Source organism: Lagopus muta, chromosome 1 (assembly GCF_023343835.1).
Source record: "Lagopus muta isolate bLagMut1 chromosome 1, bLagMut1 primary, whole genome shotgun sequence".
Classification (NCBI taxonomy): Eukaryota; Metazoa; Chordata; class Aves; order Galliformes; family Phasianidae; genus Lagopus; species Lagopus muta.
This window is the reverse complement of record NC_064433.1, coordinates 52,600,233-52,620,352: the sequence shown is the minus strand read 5'-3', so window position 1 is coordinate 52,620,352 and position 20,120 is coordinate 52,600,233. Positions and strand designations below refer to the sequence as shown.

The 20,120-nt window shown below is 44.6% G+C and overlaps 1 protein-coding gene across 3 annotated transcripts in view; it reads left to right on the top strand.

The window, feature by feature from the left end:
• ABTB3 (ankyrin repeat and BTB domain containing 3) overlaps positions 1-20,120 on the top strand; it is a 168,364-nt gene that overhangs the window by 109,053 nt on the left and 39,191 nt on the right. For all 3 annotated transcript variants that reach the window (XM_048945145.1, XM_048945139.1, XM_048945153.1), the window contains 2 exons: positions 2,328-2,532; positions 12,049-12,201. In XM_048945145.1, coding sequence (XP_048801102.1) covers positions 2,328-2,532; positions 12,049-12,201 — 358 coding nt within the window. The remainder of the gene's footprint in view (positions 1-2,327; positions 2,533-12,048; positions 12,202-20,120) is intronic.

Below are 20,120 nucleotides of genomic sequence, written 5' to 3'. Positions count from 1 at the left end.
TTTTTGGAGAATTGGGCTGAGTGTTTTTTGGTGAGATATGTCTATTCTTCCTGGTGCGCATTATCTCAGCAGCAGCATTCCCTGGGCAAGTCAGGCGGAGGAGAGGCAATGCACTGTGATGTGTTAACAGGGGTGGGGCTTTGCAAAAGAAAACAAAAAAAACTTCTGATTTGCCTTGCACACAATCAAAATAGTGCTTCAAGTTTGCCCCTAAGTTCATTATTCAGCTGTTTTGTTTGTTTTCAGATTTTGTGTTATGTTCCTACATCTGTGCACGTTTCCAGCTTCTCTGTGGTCATTTAGGAAAACCAAAAAAGAGAAAACCTGTGTTTCTTTCTCTTAGCACCAGGAAATTATGCCCTCTTTTCCCCATCACTTGCTTTTGCATAGCTCAAGGATGACCCAAAGGGCTTTTGCTCAGATTTTCATTTAAAACGAACCATTTGATTTGATCAGAGAACATTATTTCCCCCCAAAGAACTTTCTGAATGATCTGAAGATGTAAAAACAGGCAGTTTATAACCAAAATTGTTTTGCTGTCTTTTATATAGTGGTCACTAGATAGCTAATGTCATAAAATCCACTGCCTCAGAGGGAGATGCCTTAGTTAATTAGTTACAATCAGTACAGTGCTTAGGGATTCAATGCTCCTGCCTGTATATTTGCCTGCTAACATAATCATAGGTTAGCATATCATGGCTTATTTCCCATACCTGTAATGCAAGGAAACTTTCAGAATCGCATAATCATAGAGGGAGACAACGAGCATCTTTCTAATCAGCCATTTTCCATTCTCTGGACTCCTAAATAGCTCAGGTGAGCCCAATTCTCGGATTTCCTGTTCAACAAACATGAAGTTTCCCAGTCCAACTTGGACTTAGAAATAGTTAATTCACTTGCACGTTTCTGATGATACTGTCTTAAGCCTTGTTTTCCAGAGCCATGCAGTTGACTCTGCACACAGGTCCATAGATATAAGCCCTCCTTGTTTGCTGGGCAGCAACTGCCCCTGAGGGGTAAGGTACTGTGTTTTGGGAAGATGGCACAATGTCCAAAGGGAGGCCATTCACAAGCGATGTCCTGTGGGGCCTGGTGCTAGGTCCAGTCCTTTTCAGCATCTTCCTTAATGATCTGGATTCCAGGCAGTGTACCCACAGCAAGTTTGCAGACTTGTTTATAAGAAAACTGGGAGGAGTGTCTGATGTTCCAAAGGCCATGCTGCCATCCATAGACAGGCTGGAGAGGTGGGCTGACAGGAACCTCATGTTGTTCAACAAGTGGAAGTTCAAAAAGCAAGAGCACACTGCTGGAAAGCAGCTTAGTACGAAAAGGACCTAGGGGTCCCAGTGGACACCAAGTCCACCAAGTGGACACCCACTGGATGTTGTGTTGAGGGACATGGTTTAGTAGGAGCTATTGGGAATAGGTGAACGGTTGGACTGGGTGATCTTTTAGGTCTTTTCCAACCTTAGTGATTCTATGATTCTTTGATTCTAAGTTGAAGCTAGCAATGTGCCCTTGCTAGCTAGAGAAGGCTAATGGTATCCTGGGCAGCATTAAGAAAAATATTGCCAGGGGGTGGAGGAGGTGATCCTTCCTCTCTTCTTAGCCCTGCGGAGTTCACACCTGGAATGTTGGGGTCAGCTGTGGGCTCTCCAGTAGAGAAGAGATATAAAACCTGGAGAGAGTCCCATTAAGTCCTCTTCTATAAGGAGAGGCTGAGAGAGGAGGGGTTGTTCAGGCTGGAGAAGAGAAGGTTCAGGGGGATCTCATCACTGTGTGCAAATACCTGAAGGGAGGATGCAAAGAGGACACTTTGCAGGGTTGGCAGAAGAGGCGGCGGGTACAAAGAAGCACAGGAGATCAGGAAACACTGTGATAGTGTGATAGTGACTGAGCATGCCCAGGCCAGGGCCTGTGGGTGTCCCTACTTGAGCTGGGATTGGAACAGATGGATCCAGAGGTCCATTTGAATGTCAGACGTTCTCTGATTCTGTAACTTTTGGAACTAGGAGTCTAGCATTCTCCAAGGGCTGCAGGTGGCTGTGACCCTTGCCCCAGTGGACTGGCTCTTGTGGCAGTGCTGAGATGGGCCAGCCTGACACTGCTGAGGGTCACTGAGCACACTGTACTCCTGGTGTCCTATCACACCTGGTGATTACTATTGCACAGATTCTACATTTTTCTGTTTAGGTTCTCCAAAATTAAATGGCCAGGGAAGACAACCTGGTGGATTCTTTGGTTCCAAAACTTGGGGGAAATATAGTAGCACAGGGAAAAAGAGAATGAGGTAAAAGCCCAGCCTTCACCCAGGTCTTGCTTTCCAGGTGACCTCGTATCCCGAGCCATGCACCACCTCCAGCCACTGAATGCCAAGCAGCACGGGAATGGCACGCCAATGCACCAGAAGCAGGGATCACTCTACTGGGAGCCAGAGGCTTTGTACACCCTCTGCTACTTCATGCACTGCCCGCAGATGGAGTGGGAAAACCCGAACGTGGAGCCATCAAAAGTCACGCTGCAGACTGAGAGGTAAGAGCCACCTTCGAGTATGTTTCATATCTTTGTGAAGACATTCTGCTGATAAATCAGTGTTGCTGGCTAATTGCTAATTACAGCTTGTGCATAGGAGGCTGCAGAGCAGTCTGTTTTGGCTTGGGATCACCTTTCTGAAATCCCGTTTCTCTTACTGAAGTGCTCCATGGCTGACCCAATATATATCAAAAGTGACACCCAGTGGCTACATTCAGCAAATTGGTTCCAGATGTGCACTTGGTAGAGATTTCCGTTTTCTTTCTTTGTTGCTCAGCTATTCTATGTTTTGGAAAAGAAAATGAGAACTTCTATTTCTGGCATAGCAGGTCTAGGTTTAAATGTGTCTTTCTACACATTAATAGGGTTTGACAGCTGTGATGTGGGAAGTGGAAAATGAGTAGAGTAGTGTTTAGCAAGGAGGGGTTGTTAAAGACGCAGTGCCCCAGTTGTGCGAGGTACCAGGGTAGGTTATGTACTCAGCACAAGAGGAACTTGGGGGCTGTGAGCTCCTGCCCAGCCTCTGGGGTGTGCTGCTTGGGATGTGGCTGCATCCAGCTCTGCTGCCTTCATCCACCCTTCAGTATCAACCAGGGCAGAAGAAGCGAGTTCAAGACTCAGTCCTGACTCAGAATCTTCTGTAAAGAAAGGAAATGTAGATAAAGCCATCTTGTCAAAAATGCAGCAGCCTCTCTAGTAACAAGAGCCAAGCTCTGCCTCCACTTGTGGTCTGAGGTATGTTTTGCTATTTCACTTCCCTGAACCAGGGGTTGCCACTGAGGAGATGAGAGGAATGACCAGTGCTTGGAAAGAGATGCATATTCATGTTTAAGATGGTGTATCATGATGGTGCAAATGCCAGCTGAACTCCACATTCATGTCCTGCTGTATCATGCTGTATGTGTGAGCCAAACTGATACATGCACTGACATTTGCATGTATGGGGCTTGGTTACTGTTTTAGTATGAAGTTTGCATCTCAAAAGCAGTGTTTGAGAATGTCATTATATAGGTAAACTTAAGTGGTATATAATATGATATTTTCATTGAATTATTTTTAAATTGACTCGTAGAAAATCAGAAAAGATGAAACTCTAGCATTAGTGATTCTACTGGGAACTATGCCATTTTTCTTTGGGTGGCATTTTTTTTCCAAGTTTGGGTCACTCAGTTAGCATGGTCTTTGGTTTTTGCTCTATTGATTCCCATGTGTGAAAGAAACAGAAAGGCAAGTTAAAAGAACCTGGAATTTTAATATCTTTCTAAATCAGTTTTATTTTGTGAATTGTTAGCCAACCTGGCTCTTGCAGAAGGCCTACCTCATGAGCAAGAGTTCTCATGGTTAGTACTGTGCTAAAAGTGGTGACTGAAATTAGAAGATATTCTCACCTGATCTGTAGTCACCATCTGTGGGAGTTAATGCCCTTGGGACCAGTGGAACTATAAAGGTTAGTAACAATGAGGCTCTGGGCTTGTAAAATTTCTGAAGACTTTCCTGTGGAAGGTGAGAGGGGCAGGAATATTTGTAGAATCTCATTTAGCATTTGCTTTAATAGGTTTTCCTTTTCCTGAGGTAGTCTTAATATATCTTCTCTTTGTTAGAGCAATTGAAATGCTGATTATATAAAGCCAGATGCAATTTCTCTTCTTTGCTATATTACAAGTATTCAGTTTGGCAAAATGTCTTCCTTTGGAAGACCGGTTTAACAACTGTGGTGTGTGGTTAGGGCCAAAGTAAGTACTCAGTGTTATTGCCAAGAGTTTGTGGTCAATTTTGGAAGGAACAGATACTCCTTCTATTGCCTAATCAAACATGCGTTTGTACTTTGTGCTGGAAAACACAAGTGGAAGTGATGCAGGGGTAAGCACGTGCCCAGATATTTCCACTGCATGTGCTGTGTAGCATGCCTCACCAGCACCAGCTGGATGGAAGTATCTTGGGCTGCCCAGCAAGTAATCCAGTTCAGCTGATTTCTATTTAGTGCTCTGAGGAGCCTCCCTTCATATTTCCAGTCAAAGACTTATCAGTGCTGTTCTTTATATGCAAGCATGCTTTATGGTCCATGACTTATTTCTGGTGTTTTCAGTTTTCGTGGTGGGTTTTTATGCATGATGAGGAAGTGGGTTTGTTGAACATGACATTTTTATATGCAGAATATTTGCAGGCTTGATGCCTTATCTCTGTTCCTTATTCCCTCTCTTTTCCTTCGGCTGTGACAATGACTTTTATGTTGGAAAAAACACAGAGAGAAGGAAGGAGAGCCAGGCAATTTCCCCCTTCCCTGGCCTCTCTGGGTCCCGGCTGGTGCAGAGAAGCCAGAAAATGAGTGGATCTGGCCACAAACAGTATTTTCTTGGAACAAGGGTTGTACTTGGCTCATTTGAAGACAACCTGGCTACTATTTTGGCCCTCTTTCCTGATCATGCATGCCCAGGATGGAGAGAGGGTTATGAGATGTGGCCAGAGAACTCCCCAAGTTCTCACAGGGCTCAATGGCCCAATGTTAGCTTCTCCTCCTTCTCAACCATCTCTATTCCACTCGGGCTTGGGCTCTCAACCACAGTTGAATTGGGTTGAGTTACAAAACCGCAAAGGCTCTGCTTGTTCTTCTGCAGCAGCTGGGTGTGGAAGGGAAGCTGGAGCCTAATCCCTGCAACCAGTGTAGTTGCAGTCCTGCCTGGGTTAGCACTTCCTAGCATAAAAAGCAACACCTCCTGTGAAGTCTCATGGGATGCATAAAATCGGATGTTTACCTTTGAATAAATCCAACACTTTGCTTCTAGGGAGTATTTTCTAGGGAGTGTTTCTCTGTGTTCTTCACGGGGGTAAAGAAATAAGAATGCAGTCTATTTATAATAGCGGTTGTCTTCACATAAAATGAAAGGGAAAAAATATTATGCAAGAATGAGGCTGGGAGAGTAGGAAAGTGGCGAGGATTTCTCAGAAAATCTGGAAAATACTCCCTTCTTCTCAAGCTCCAGCAAACCCAACCTCCACATTCATACGCTTCTTTCAATCTGATCAGATTTGAATAAACCCTGTGCCTTTTGGCTGTATTGTTGGCACTGCCACAAGCCAGTCCTGCTGGGATAGATTATTTCATGGCCCTGGGTACCATGTAGATGGCTGTTTTGGCAGGTGTGAAAGTGCAGGAGGGGATTTGGATCTGTTTGTGAGGCCACTGTTCCTGACAGCCAGGATGCAATGGAGATGTTTGTCTTGTGCCAGATGTTGTCTGTGAAACCATCATTCCTCTGGTGCCCTCATGTGCAGGTGGCTGCAGATTATTTAGGTTTGTTCATTCTTCTGCTTTCCTGGGAATTGAAAAAGGAAGAATTTGTCAATTAGACGGCTGTTGCCAAGATTTCTTTCTAGCTTGCTGCTTCTAGTTTAATAAAAGGATCTGTCCTGTGGTTGTGTTTTGCTTCTAGGCTTCCAAAATTATTGCAAGTAATTTCTTAAGCACCGGAAAGCACAGAATCTGTAGCTGCAGATTTGTTTGATGCTTTTTCTTAAGTGGTTCCTCACCCACTTTTACCCACAGCTGTATTGACAAAGTCCTCATGACTTCCTAACTCTCCATGTTCCCCATTAACAACTCATTGAGAAGCAGTGGCTCAGCACTCAGCCTGTCCAGGGCCACCCATTAATTCTGCTCACAAGGCAGCAAAGCGCCTTCCCCAGCAATTCCTCAGTTCCTTCAGCACTTGGTACGGCTGTGTCCATAAAATAGCCATAAAACCATTTCACTAAGAATACAGCCAGGAAGATGTGGCCCTGCTTTAAGTCATTCTGTGGTGTGGACTCCAGCAAAGGCCAGCAGAAAGCAGAGCGACCCCTCAGAGTGCTGCTGAGAGCGGAGAAAGCACAAGCATTGCACCTCTGGAACAAATTAGAATGGGAAAGTCCTGCTATGAAACTGGTTTATCCTGCAGCGTGTTTGCAGAAGACATTACACGTTTGGTGTGCTAGTATGGCATAATCTTGTATTAAACCCATGGTAAAACCATGGCCTCGCTGAACTCGGGAGTTATCACCATTGCTTATTTCTCTGGGAGCCACTGAGAGGGAATCTCAAATTCATCCTCACTCATCCTCTGCGTTCGCATCCTAAGTATCAAACTTCCCACTTGTTAAAAATTGCTTCAGAATTGGTATTGGCAGCTGCCTGCACACTGGATTGCACACGGCACACGAAGCAGCACAGACAGCATTTGTAGCTCTGCTGTCAGGCACCATATCCTCGCGGTGCTGGGGCTGTATTCTAAACCTAATTTATCAAGCGAGGCTTAAGCTGTCCGTGTGATCTCTATAGGGTTTGTTAAATAGAGAAAACTGTGTGCAGCGTTGGGAGGAACGTAGCACCAGGGCTGCTCTGCGCCGCGTTCCGACAGCGCTCCTGCGGCTGGCTGCTTTCCAGGGATTTCTGTCGCAGCCAGGCGTGTCACATTTGATGTCGGAACAGCCTGGGAAACATCTCCCTGCTGTCGCTGCCGGACAAGTCATCGCTCTGACTTGATTGTGTTTCAGGTCTTGCCCAGAACTGCTTTCATGCAGGAGAGGCAACAGGGACTGCTTGCCTAACCCCTGGCTGTGAGCTGAAGGCCCGTGACTTGCAGATCTCTGGTGCAGACCCGAGCATTGCAGGCTAGGTGCATAGAGCATATGGGTGAACGCTCTCTCTGCTTAGGCAGATCCTTCAGCCTGATTAAAATGTAGAACTGCCTTTGTCAGAGTCTTGGGCCATGCTTAGCAAGGTTTCTGGAGTCACAGAGGGGTTGAGCAGCTGGCTCCCGGTGCGGTACCTCAGGAGTGCATTGAGAAGCTTTGGCTCTCAAGGAAGACACGGAGTTTGTGGTTTAAATATAAAATGCACCCATTCAAAATGTCTGCTAAGGACTGGAGAAAGTGTACTTTTCTGGTCTCCAGTAGTGCTAACGATGGGCTAGCATTATATATATGGTTTTATTGTGTTTTCTAAAAGAAGATTGTAAGAGTCAAGAATGCTTTGCAATCTGCATATTGGGATTTTCTTTCAACAACACCCATGAAAATATAAACACAGAAGACAACCAGATGAAATGATCTTTGCATCATTTTAAATTTGCTGACTCATATCTGCAAGCAGAAACATCTCTCCACCTTTGTCTGAATCCACCTGTGCTTTTCTTGTAAAGGTACGGCCTTCCCTTTTCTGCTGGAGGGCAAGTTGTATGAGGAGCAGCTGAGGGCCCCGGGTTTGCTCAGCACAGAGCAGAGGAGCTGAGGGGAGGCCTGATGGCGGCTGCAGCTCCTCGCAGGGAACAGACGGGCAGCGCTGAGCTCTGCTCTGTGTGACAGCGACAGGGCCTGAGGGAACGGCATGGAGCTGTCAGGGGAGGGCAGCTGGGGGTTAGGGACAGGGTCTGCAGCAGACAGTGATCACAGCCCCAAGCTACTGGAGTTCAAGGTGCATGGGGACACTGCTGTCAGATAGATAATCTGATTTCTGGGTGGTGCTTTGTGGAGCCAGGGGTTGGGCTCTGTGATCCTTGTGCTCTCTTCTAACTCGGGATGTTCTGTGACTGTTGTCAGAAATACTGCTCACTCTCACTTGTTGCTTTTAAAATTGTAAATGCCAGCAATGACCTGTATTTTAAGGTAAAGCAAGGTCAGGTCTGTACAGCTGTGCCCACTTTCTATGTACTGAAACTGAGAGGGGGACAGCAAGAAACATCTGAGATCCAGTTAGGACGGTTATGCCTGCAGATGTCTGCAAGGCAGACAAGCTCATGAGTCCTGAACTGTCCCAAAAAAGCTGTGAGAGAAGTGTAGGGTGTGGGGCTGCAGCAGGGAAGTAGGGAATGCCAGCGAGGTCAGGGTTTGGCCTTTACAGCTGTAGCTGAGTATGTGCTGTCACCTCCCCAGTGTATCCCATGAGCCTCAAATAGGTGTGGAAGAGGAAGGAGGCCTGAGATGCTGCTCCTGTAGGAATAGGTGTCTTAATGTGGTGAGAACAGCCCTGATAATTCTCTTCAGTTTAAGCAGGAGTGCAGTGAGGGTATGCTTGAGGATGATCTGGTTGTCCCCTTGCCAAGGGCTGGGGACAGTGCTGAGAAGGGTCTGGCCTTTTGGGAGCTCTTCATCCTCCTCCCCCTGCAGCTCTTCTGCATGGCACCAGGGCTGCCTCAGCACAGAGACCTCTCTTTGCATCCCCATCTGGGACGGTACTTCCTTTAGTTCAGGAAAATGTCAAAGCTCGTGCCAAAATCCATTCATTTTCGGAATATGACTTAAGATCATGTTTAGCTTCCCAGCAGTGCACGGAAGTTGCCTGGTGTGTGCCCTTACTGCTAAGCACAGGTGCAGAGGGGCTGAAGGAGGAGGTCAGTGACTTTTCTGCTTCTCTGCTCTGGATCTCCTAGTTGCTGCCTGCCTTTGTACGGCAGAGATAAATCAGCTGTGAGTGCTATAATGATGTGATGCATTCACTTGATCTGTTTTTGCAGAGTGTCATTTGGAAAGTGATACATATCTTGCTGATGTCATGCTATCTTGTGGATTGCCGCCTTCCTATAACTTTGTAATCCTCTTTCTCCTTTGGCACACAAATAGCATTCAAAAAAACCCAACCAACTTCACATGATGCATGGACTCCTGAAGGGTATTTTTAACCTATTGCTCTCAACCATATTTGGTTCTCCTCTCAAAACACAAATTCCTTGACATGCTCAGATAGGCAGTGGCGGGGCTTTCTGCCCTGGAAAAAAGAATGTAATGTATTCTGATTGAATCCCACATCCTCCCATGCAGAGTAAAACTGGTCTTTTGAGAAAATCCTGCAGCTTCCCTATAACACTGCTTCTTTTCCCTTTCAGGATTTATTGCACCAAATAAATTCATTTCTATTTCTCTGCTGAAGCTTGCAAGATCAGGAGAGAAAACATGACATCTTGCAGCAGAGTTGATTCAGTTCCTGTAAATAATTTTATTTGCCCTGCTCAGTACTGCAGTGGGGCAAATCTGCTGGGTGAGCTTCTGCCCTGCACAAGAGGGGAGAATAAATGAGCCCCCGAGTTGCTTGTTTTGTAGGAGAGTGAACTACGGCCTAGAATTTAGCTTCCTGTTAACTGTTTCCAGTGCACCAAGGTCTGTGTGTAATTATATACATTTTTACACTTCCATCATGATTTGCACTGCTTCCCCGTTTGCTCGGTGAGTGATGAAAGCAACTCCCACCGATCAGTTGTTCCCAGCAGTCCTGGCTGCAGGGAGCTGCCTTGCCAAGCCCTTTGCCACCAGCCTTCTGGAGCAGCATGCAGCAGAATTCCCTGTTCTTTTGTCCCCTGTTCCCCTTAGAGTGAAATAGTGTACCCTCTCCATCCTCTGACCACTGCCATCACTGTGATCCTGCTGGGCTCTGGAAATCTGATCACAGTGGTTGTGGGAGTTTGTTCTCTTTTTATCATTCTCTTTCCATGGCAGTGGCAGGTCTGGAGAAAGGGAAAGCTGGGAAACAAATGCAGCCTGGTCTCAAGGTGATGGAAATGCATTTGAATGGAATACTAATGGAAGTGTCAAGTCAGCAAAAGTTGTCATATTTCAGAAGGAGGTTATTCGTTTACGTACCCGTGTGAATTGGGAACCTGGTGTCCTAGGGAAAGTCAGTGGCCTTAGGGCTTCTGCGTCCTTCAGCACTTTTGAAATATCTCATCCCTCCTTAAGGATATTAATATCAGAGCTCTGTAAAGTTGGTTCTTAAAAAGAAAAAAATAAATGGCATAAAAAGCTATAAATAGGAAAAAGATATTCCAGAATCAACATTTGATTAAATCATTTTTCTCAGGGTAGATTATTTTTGGGTAAAGTTAGGTATTTAAAATGCAAAGTTTTTGCCTACAGGGTACCTAATCCAGTCTTTTTTTTTTTCCTCTCTGTTGGAAGGGACTACGAAAAGCAAGACAAGTCAGGCAAAGCAATATGAGATAAAAAGGAGCAGGAGAAGGGAAGGAAGCACAAGTAGGGGATGATGCTACTAACAAAATGAGATACTGAGTTAATAAACATAGAATGTATGGCTAAGAAGGAGAAAGGGAGCCATTAAGGAAAGAAAAAACGATTGCCTTTTTTCCAGGGCAAAGATGATGATAAAAGGTATAAGGTTCAGGAGAAGGTAGATGCATGTTAATAGCAGATGTTCCTTTAGCAGTCATTTACAAGCTTCATCTCTCTTTCTCTTTCTTCCTTTCTTTTTTTTTTGTTTATATTATAATATTAAAACAATCTTGTTAGCATCCCTTAGCCATGGTATCATCTTTGCAGTTTGGACAGAATGGTCTTGCTATGTCTACGTAGTTTTCAGCAGTCCTATCTAAGTACAGAACTTTCAGCACAGTTGACATGTAGCTTTTGGGCAGATTTTTTTTAATAATTATTATTTCATGATTTTAGAATTTTATACTAATCTTCTACCCTACCTCAGCCCTTCTCCACTCAGACTTTGCTTTCTTATGCACCATGGAGGATGCCATCAGCGCTGGGATGTCCACAAAAACCATTTGGGGGTTGGAAGGCTACTGCTGTGACTTGCATTGCTCTTTAGGTTTTGTTCACTGTGATCTCCCAGGCAGTTACATTCCAAGATGTTCAGCTGCAGATCTTCTTTAGTTTTTTTAAACCCTAAACTTGGACTTGGAGTTATGGTTCTTGAGTTTACATGTGGTCAAGCAGTGTACTGTGTGCTTCTTGTAAGGCATGTGCTGCTCCTGCCAGAACATGGGGCTGCCCAGGTGCTGTGGAGCAAAGGACTGTGTCTCTGGCAGTGGCCACATGCTGGCAGTGACAGAGTGGGGCTGTGACCAAGTCCCACTGTGCCCTTTGGGGACAGTGGTTTTGTTCATGTGGCAGAACAGCCACTACCCAAAGGCAGAGCAACTTGATACAGACTGCAGTAGGTATAAAAGTGAGATGATCCAGGCTGATTGCTGATGCTGCTCAACAATGCAGTGGGAGCAGCTGTTGAGGTCCCGCTTTGCAGTGAGGTGTACATTGCATCAGTGGAGATGCTGGAGATGTCCTTGCACGTTGCCTCTGTGTGCTGAGCACTTAGGGTCAGGATCCCCTCTCTCCACCCTCATGGAGCAACAGGGAGTGTGCCAGCCCAGTTCATCATCCAGAGCAGGATGCCATCCTGTGCTGTCTCCTGACCTCTTTTGGGATGCATGGTGCAGAGGTGGGGGAGGACTTTGGGTGCGGGTGCACCGATCTCACAGGGGCCCTGTAAATGAGCATGGCTTATAAATCTGACATTTTGACTAATCCTGCTCCAGAGACAGGGCTCTTGATTTAGACCTGCAAGAAATTGCTGAGCTAGTTTGCTCTTCTACAGTTTCATTTTGTGTCTTTCCTTCTCCCTCCCTGTATTCTACATCCTTTCTGTACATTGCAAACGCATCCATGCGCTCACCCCCCCATATCACTCTACAGCCGTTGTTTTGCTGTCTGTACCATGGCACTGATGTCTGTGTGCTTCCCCAGGCCGTTCATCGTGCTGCCGCCCCTGATGGAGTGGATTCGGGTCGCCGTCGCTCACGCGGGGCACCGTCGCAGCTTCTCGGTGGACAGTGATGACGTACGGCAGGCAGCCAGGCTTCTGCTGCCCGGAGTTGACTGTGAACCTCGACAGCTAAAGTAAGTCCACAGAAAGATCGGATGCTTTGTGCAAAACGTGTCTCTCTCTCTCTCTCTCAGTGACAGCGAATTAGCAGGCAGGCAGAGGGCTCTCTCATTTCCCCGAGAGGTGCACGGATGCTCGGGCTCGTCGCTGCGTGCGCTGCGAAATCGGCTCTGGGATTTGCTCACATCCGTGGATAAGCTGGTTGCACGGTAATGGGTGCCTGAATATCTCACAGCTGGACCGAGCCCATAATCTGCTCGCCTGGCTTTTTTCTCTTACTGTTAGGTTCTGCTTGGTAATGAGAGGCTGAAATTTTCTGCTAATTGTCTGCTTTGCATTGCTTCGCCCTAGAATACTGAGATACAACTGGCGAGGCTGCAGATATTTTCAGTGCTTTGTTTTCAGCATTAATGGTTAAAGGGCAGATTTAAACTTATAGGTAAGACTACTTCTCATGGTGAAATTGTATTTTCCATGCTAATGTCAGTTCAAATTAGTTGTAAATGTCAGCCTGGATAATTTGACTTTTTCATGTATCAGATGCGACCTTTTGGTTTTCTAATGAAGTCCTAAAGTATTTATTGCCAGAATGTTTTTAGTGTCTGTTTTGCTTCATTGTTATGTACATGTATAAAAGCATGATGTAGGGCTGTGCTGTAGTCGAGAACATAGTTGGTTTTGATTTTTGTATGAAAAGGCATTATGAATCTGCCAAAGGAGAAATTACTCACTGATAACTACTTTATGAATTTGTATGTTAAAAAAAACACATTTTTCAGCAGTCTGCCTCTCCTATAGCACTAGGTGCATTCCTCCCTGCAACGCAGAAAGCAGAGCAACGAGCTACATGATTAGCTGTGACAACCTGCATCAGAGCAGCTGGGCTATGTTGACCCTTGCCTTGACATGCTCTTTCACCAGAGACCATAATACTTTACTTTGTGATCTGCACAAGATTTTTATAGTTGAAGCCATTGAATATTTAATTGAAGAAATATGTTGAATTTCAAAAGCTAAATCTGGAGCGTTGCATATTTCAGATACTGACTGTAATTGCTTCCCTTCAGTGTGAACATCTTGACCCTCATTTCCAGAAGTGCAGCATTCTGCATCCCTACTGAAGTGTCAAGACTTACAGGCACAGTGCACTTTCTGAGGACCTTGTGCTTGGTTTCTAAAAGGCACCATAAATTCAATTCCTGTTTTGATTTTTAGGTAGGATTGCAAATAAGGCAGTAATGTTTGCTCCGTAAAGATTCTGTCTTAAAAAGGGAGGTAAACATAGTTAAGTATTTGTGCACTTAAAAAAATGCTGTGTACCGTTCTTCAAATGTGTGTGTATTTTTGTGTATATATATATATATATATATATAGAGGCTGGATTGGATGGAGCCACGGGCAGCTGATCTGGTGGGTGGTAGCCCTGCCTACAGCAAGGGGTTGAAACTCGATAGGCTTTAAGGTCCCTTCCAACCCAACCATTCTGTGATTCTCTGAATAACTTGTTAGATGATTTTCCAGAAGTTTCAAAATCACTTAAAGTTGAGGAGAGTTGCTTTGTGCCCTAGGAAAATTTATTGGTGATGAGGAACAAATCAGCGTTTAGTTTAAAGCTGCCATCCAGAATTCATTTCCTAATGAATGGAAGCAGTAGCTGTTGTCCTGCCTGTCTCACAGGCAGGAATGAGCCTGAAGAGCGCAGCCCAGAATTAATCAGGTGGGAATGAAAAATTAAATCATTCTGGGGACAAGCTCTGGAGTTCACAGAGACCAGACATTGCAGTGTGCCCTTGTTTGACTCTAGGGGCCCGATTCAACCGCTGATGTCTCAAAGTGAGAATCTCTCCCCACTTCACAGGCAGAGGTCTGCAGATGAGTTTTGGGGCACTCATGTTTGTGTCAAGGTCCATCCGTGGTGGAGGTTGGTTGTACAGTGGGGGCTTAGGCCCTGCGTGCTTGTAATCATGAGATGCAGAGGAGGGCTCTGCTATTCTGAACAGTAATGTCAATTGATTGGAAATCTTGCACTTGCTGGTTTTTATTTGTATTTGGTACAGATCCTCTCTGCTTCTTATTGCCATCAAGCCAAGTGCCAGCCTTCCGTGCCTCCCTGTGAGGGAGGGAGTGTTCCCAAATGTCCTTTCCTCAGCAAGCACTGATGCCATAAATGTAACACTGGGAGAGGACACAGCAGCTTTGCAGGGGATTGCTTTATAAATAAGCTGTGTGATGGATGGCAGCTGAAGGATTTTAAATGCAGTGAGCTTGATATATTTTTGTGACTTTTATAAAGATGTCTTAATAAGTAGAACCTTGAGGCCCTTTCAAATTCTAGACTTTTCTTAGCATTCTTCTTTCATCCCTTAAATACAGAAACCCAAACCAAAAAACTCACCGTGTGTTACATCCCATGGCCCATGTCCTGTGCTGTGTGCAGCTGCATCACTCCATCGTGTTGATTCACAACCTGTCATTGCTAACACATAAAGCAAAATCAGCTTCCACACTGGAAAAATGCACTTGCGGAGAGAGGGAGAGCTCTGGCAGAATCTCAAAGACTATGAAGTTCAGATAAAAAACAAATATTCAGTGTCTTATCTGGACTACAGCGTGGTCTCCCAGAGGAGCCGTGTGACACCTCCCGGCACAATCACATACTCCAACAGTGAGGTTCCTGATATGTGTTTGTAAATCATCTCTGCTCTCTTCCTGCCTTTCACTCCAGTACTTCCTCTCTTTCTTCCCTCTTCTGATCTTTAAAAATCCATCCCCTTAATTCCTTTCCCTTAATCTCCTGAAAGAGGAGCTGTTTTTGCTGTGTGCATAGGACTGAGGGAGGCTGGAATCAGGCAGAAGCTGTCTGTCTCCTTCCCAGTCTCTTTTGATTTTACAGCACTAAACATGCCAGAAAGTTTCTACCCTTTCCCAGCTTTGGGAGATGAACAAGGATATAAATGTTCAACCTTCTCCCAGGAGTGGGAGCTTTAAATAGAGTTGTCTCCACCGCTTGCAAGGAGGTAGGATTCACCTACCTACCAGATGGGTTGACTGCTGGATGTACAACAGCTAGCTGAGACTGAAGCACACAAGTTGTGCCAAAGACATTCTTTGTCATAGTGGGAGACCAGACCTAAATAACATCCTACCTGGTCCCAGGCCATGTTGTGCCACCCAAAGCAGCTGGATGTAGCCAGTAGAGAGTCACATGCCAAGCAGCTCTCTGCTGGCATAAATCTGGTGAAGGTGGGTGCTCTGCCCCCAGCACTAGGCTTTTGGTTAGTGAAGGCATCAGGGGTGAAGGAAATTTGCTGTCAAAAGAGTGTGGTGTTATCATTTGTGTTGGACTTGTTCCTGTGCTGCAAGTTGTTCTCAAACTTCTCTAGTCTGTCTGGTTGTGAACAGATGCCTGCCTTTGGCTGCTCCTCTTCATTCCATCAGCAAAGCGTAGCTTCCCCTTGCTCAACCTAAATACAAGCAGCTCTAAACACATCTCTTTCCTTCCTCCACTCTGTAGGACAGTTATTAAAAACAAAAACAAAAAAAAAGACAAAAAAACCAATGTGTTGGATGTGATGGGGAGAATTCCTAATGGATGACTGCAGACGGGGTCTGAAGGCTGAAGGCAGGGAAACAGCGAAGGAGGAACATCCAGTATTGTTCAGCACAAAGGCTGCCGTCTCTTTTATCAGTAGTTTTATTTCTGCTTGCAATATACTATGGCAATCCTGCAGGACGCAAAGATGCTGGAACAAATTGACCGGAGAGAGGTGGCAGTGTCATGCAAGAGACTGTTACACAGTCAGTCTTGCATATGACTGAATTGCTCTATTTTTTGGACAGTCAAGTTAAAAGAAAGCGATGGGGTGCAAGTGCATATGAGGGCGTGTATGTTCATTCTGATGTCCAGAAGCAATAAGAATTCAATTCTTTGCCAGGCTGGGCATTTCTCTGTGGCTGCAGCAGTATCTAGAAGGCCTCTCGCATTTGTCAGTGCCCTGTCCCCTTGTCCAGGTCATGGAAGGCTGCAACACTATGAGCTGGCCTCTAGGAGAGAAGCAGAGTTCAGTACCTTTGGTGAATGGTTTCTACCTGTCCCTAGATGAAAAGGCTCCTGTCTTGAACACTAGAGAAGCAACATTTTCTGCAACATTTATGACTGTCTAGCACAGGTCACAGCTGCTTCAGCGAAGGTATGTCTTGGCAAGAGGATCACAGGAAGGTTCTTTAAGCAGATCTGAACTCCATTTGGATGATTTTAACCAACCAAGCAATACTCTCCTGGTGGCAAATGATAGAACCAGAGGGAATGGCATGGAGCTGCATCAGAGGAGGGTCAGTTTGAGTGTTAGGAAAAAGTTATTCATTAGAGGGTGGTGGGCTTGGTACAGCCATCTCAGGGCATGGCCCCAGGCTACCCTTGTTCATGAGGCATCTGGATAATGCTCTCAGATGTATGGTCTGATTTTTTGGTAGTGCTGTGTGGAGCCAGGGGTTGGATCTCTTCCAATTCAGGATATTCTATGATTCTCTGATTCAAATGACAGAGGTGGGCAGTGGCATTTTTGCCATCATGGGTGAGTTCCAAAAGAGTTTCTTACTGCCCTATCCTATCTTGATGTGCAGAGCACGGAGCTCTCCATACGTATAGTCAAATGTCATTGGAGGTGACAACATCACTGCTGCTAGTCTCAATGCTGTTCTTTCAGGTTGCTGGGCTTGCTTCCAGTGATGGCAGTAAATACTCTTTTCTGCTCTGACTGGCTGAGAATCTGGGTCCTGTCTCTGCTCCTGACCATGGATATATGCATTTTTCTCCTCTTTTCCTGCAGCACAGAGAGGAAACTGGTATATTTATGTCCCAGCCTTGAGAAGGCACCTGGGAAAGGTGTGCAGCAGTGCTAACAGATGCCATCACCAAAGAGTCAATACTTTGTTTTCAGGAAGAAAATCCTGATGGGGACAGAAAACTAAATAATAACAACAAGGTTATGAAAATGGAAAAACAGCCATCAAAAAGGGAGTGAACTAGGCAGCTTAATGCACTCAAAATTGTGCACTCATCTCTATCTCAGAGATGAGAAAGAGCTGCCTCATGAAATCAGAAGGTCAGAGGGAAATATTCTTTACAAAGCTCAGAGTGGTACCATAACTCTAAGGATTAATAATAGCAGTGCCCAATATTTGAAAAGGATGAAAAGGGATCCAAGGAAAATTCCAGCCCCTTAGTGTAATGTCAATAATATGCAAGGCTTTAGGATGGTTTTAGAAGCAAAGACTAATTAAAGAGGTTGTTGAGGGGAAAATGGGATAAAATGTGACACAGATTTTCTAAAGATAGAGCTTGCCAGACTAATCTAATAACTTCTCCATAAGTGATTTTCTGCCCCAAGGAAATTTGGTAGATTTCATCTTTTTGGACTTGAGTGAGCTATTTGATGCAGTCCATGCAGGGAGCTTTCAGTTAAGGCAGATAGATGCTCAGGATTAGTGAAGGAACCAGGAAGTGAGCAGAGGCTGGCTTGGAGAGAGGTGACAAGGGATGGATTGGTTGCAGTGAGGCCACAGCCAGAGCTATTCAGCTCTCCGATGTAAGAGCTGCTCCTTTTTTAATTCCCATAAAGGACTTTGGCATAAATATTAGCAGTGTGCTCATGATGTTAAAATTTGCTGATGCCGTGGTGTTGAGAGGCATTGTCCAAATAGAGGAAGTTTGGGGAATCATCCAGGAAAAAGTGGATGACCTTCAGGGCTGGGACAACAGCAATGGGATGAAAGGCAGTTTTCCACAACTGTGAGGCAAACACATACAGCTTAGTTAAAAAATAATACATACAATGGTGTACATGTAACTTATACATTGCATATACACTGTGATATATTCTGTATTGAGAGCTGAGTATTTGAATGGAGTCAGTGAACACTGTAGGATTCAATCACAGAATGATTGTGAACCATGCAGGTGACTTTTTCCTTAGCTGTGGAAAAAAAACACCCAAAAACCAAAACAGTGCAATTTGAGGATGCACAAAGGGCAGTACAAGCTGGAAAACACTGATGCTTCTGTGGGTGTAACTGGTAGGAAGTGATATGGAATAGCAAATACTATGTCCGTGTGGAGATAATATTCGCACTGGACCTGGCAGAGAGAATGGGTTTTGGGTTCTGTCAAAATGTTGTTTTAGAGAAAGGCTGGAAGAATGGGTCTCATGTAGCTGAGCAAGGTGACTGCTGAGGGAACGTGTGGCTATCTTCTACAAATACGTCAGGAGTAAACACCACAGAAGGGTGTGTGTAAACACTCTGTTTAAAGGACATGCTGGACACTGAACTGTGTGGATATTAGCAGGTTGTGAGCAAGTTTAAGCTGAAAGTGCAGATGGGTTCAAGCCTTGCTGCAGAAAGAGACAGATTATTAACACTTCAGTCTTGTATGCTTCTGTAGTGGCTACCCCATCCCAGCCTCACCCTGCTCTGCCTTTGCAGCTCTGATGCAGAAAGGTCTCTGGGCTGTTTCAGTATCTGAATGCCTTTGAAAATCTGTTTTTAATTGAAAATCATTCCTAATTTCCAGTGTGCCTTGAACCAAGAACACAAAGTCTGCTTTTCTGTCTGGGACCATCCTTCTTAATGAAGGTTCTCTAGGAAAATAGGATTATCAAACTCAGGAATGAAGCTCATTTAGTGTGAGGACATCCTTAGCGCACTGTAGAGAGTTTTCTGAGTACCATGGAAAGGGAAAGACACAATGTAAAGGCAAGGTGTGCTGTTTTCTTCTTTCAGAGCAGTCTCTGCCATTTGCCATGTCATCTAAATACTATACTGTGCATGTGCTCTTCTTACTTAGAGGTGAAATAGTAAGAGTTGCATTTAATAATTTATTTATGGAAATCCTGTACTTGTACCAGAGCATGAAAATATAAATAGACTTAATAAATAGAGATATGGAAGCGCAAAAATATTTCTACCGCTCTTTGCTCTCTCTTAAAATGCAGAGTAAGGGGCTGAGGTTCTGTGGAGAGAGAGTAGAAAATTGCTAAGAGAATCCACTATTTAATTAGATACAGCCGCAGTTAAGTAGGAACGGTTGGTGTTTGCCTGCCTCCTTGAATGTCCTTGTTCTCCCACAAATTTTCACTAATCCTTTAACACCAGCCATGTCTATCGCCATAATTAGGCGCAAAAATGCCAAACGAGCAAGCGGTTGCAAACAAGCTGCTTGACAAAATCCAGCAGTCCCTTGGGGCAGATGGTGTCGGTGGATGAAGGAGATTTTATTACTTAAAAGATTGGGCATGGGTTTCTTGAGGTGAATCTCAACCTGTGCTGCCAACCGGCTGTTGGAAGGCGACAGTAATGAAAAAAATATGTATTGATCAGGAGGACCTTCTCCTTGTGTTCTCCTTCACTTCCACAGTAGAACACACTTGTATTTTATAGGCTTAAGAATAGAGTCTTTTTTGTAGGAGTTTTTTGTTTTGTTTTGTTTTGTTTTCCATTGCAAGTAAGCTCAGCAGTGTTTCATATACTTCTTTTCTATCTATGTTCCTGAATACATTCATCAGGATACAGATAACATATTGCCTTGCACTAACCTGGGAGGACTTGTGTTGTCTGTTTGTATGAAAGATTAATTTGTACCCAATCTTTCCTGTCCTCCATTGACCTTATTCAAAATCTGAAGTCAGATTCAATTTTGAGTATGGCTTCTGGCCTATGTACGTGGGACTGTAATACTAAAAGTGCTTTGAAATATAGATTTTGATCTTGATTTTATAGTTACATCACTTTTTAAGTCTGTTTTCCAGTATCTGTAACAAATCTATTTTCAAGCCTTTGACAAGAACAAGAGATTGGTTAATAAATATCCAGAGGAGTTTATTTTCTTGTCTAATTTGGTTCCTGATTAAAGTAAACAGAGATACTTGATGTCCAT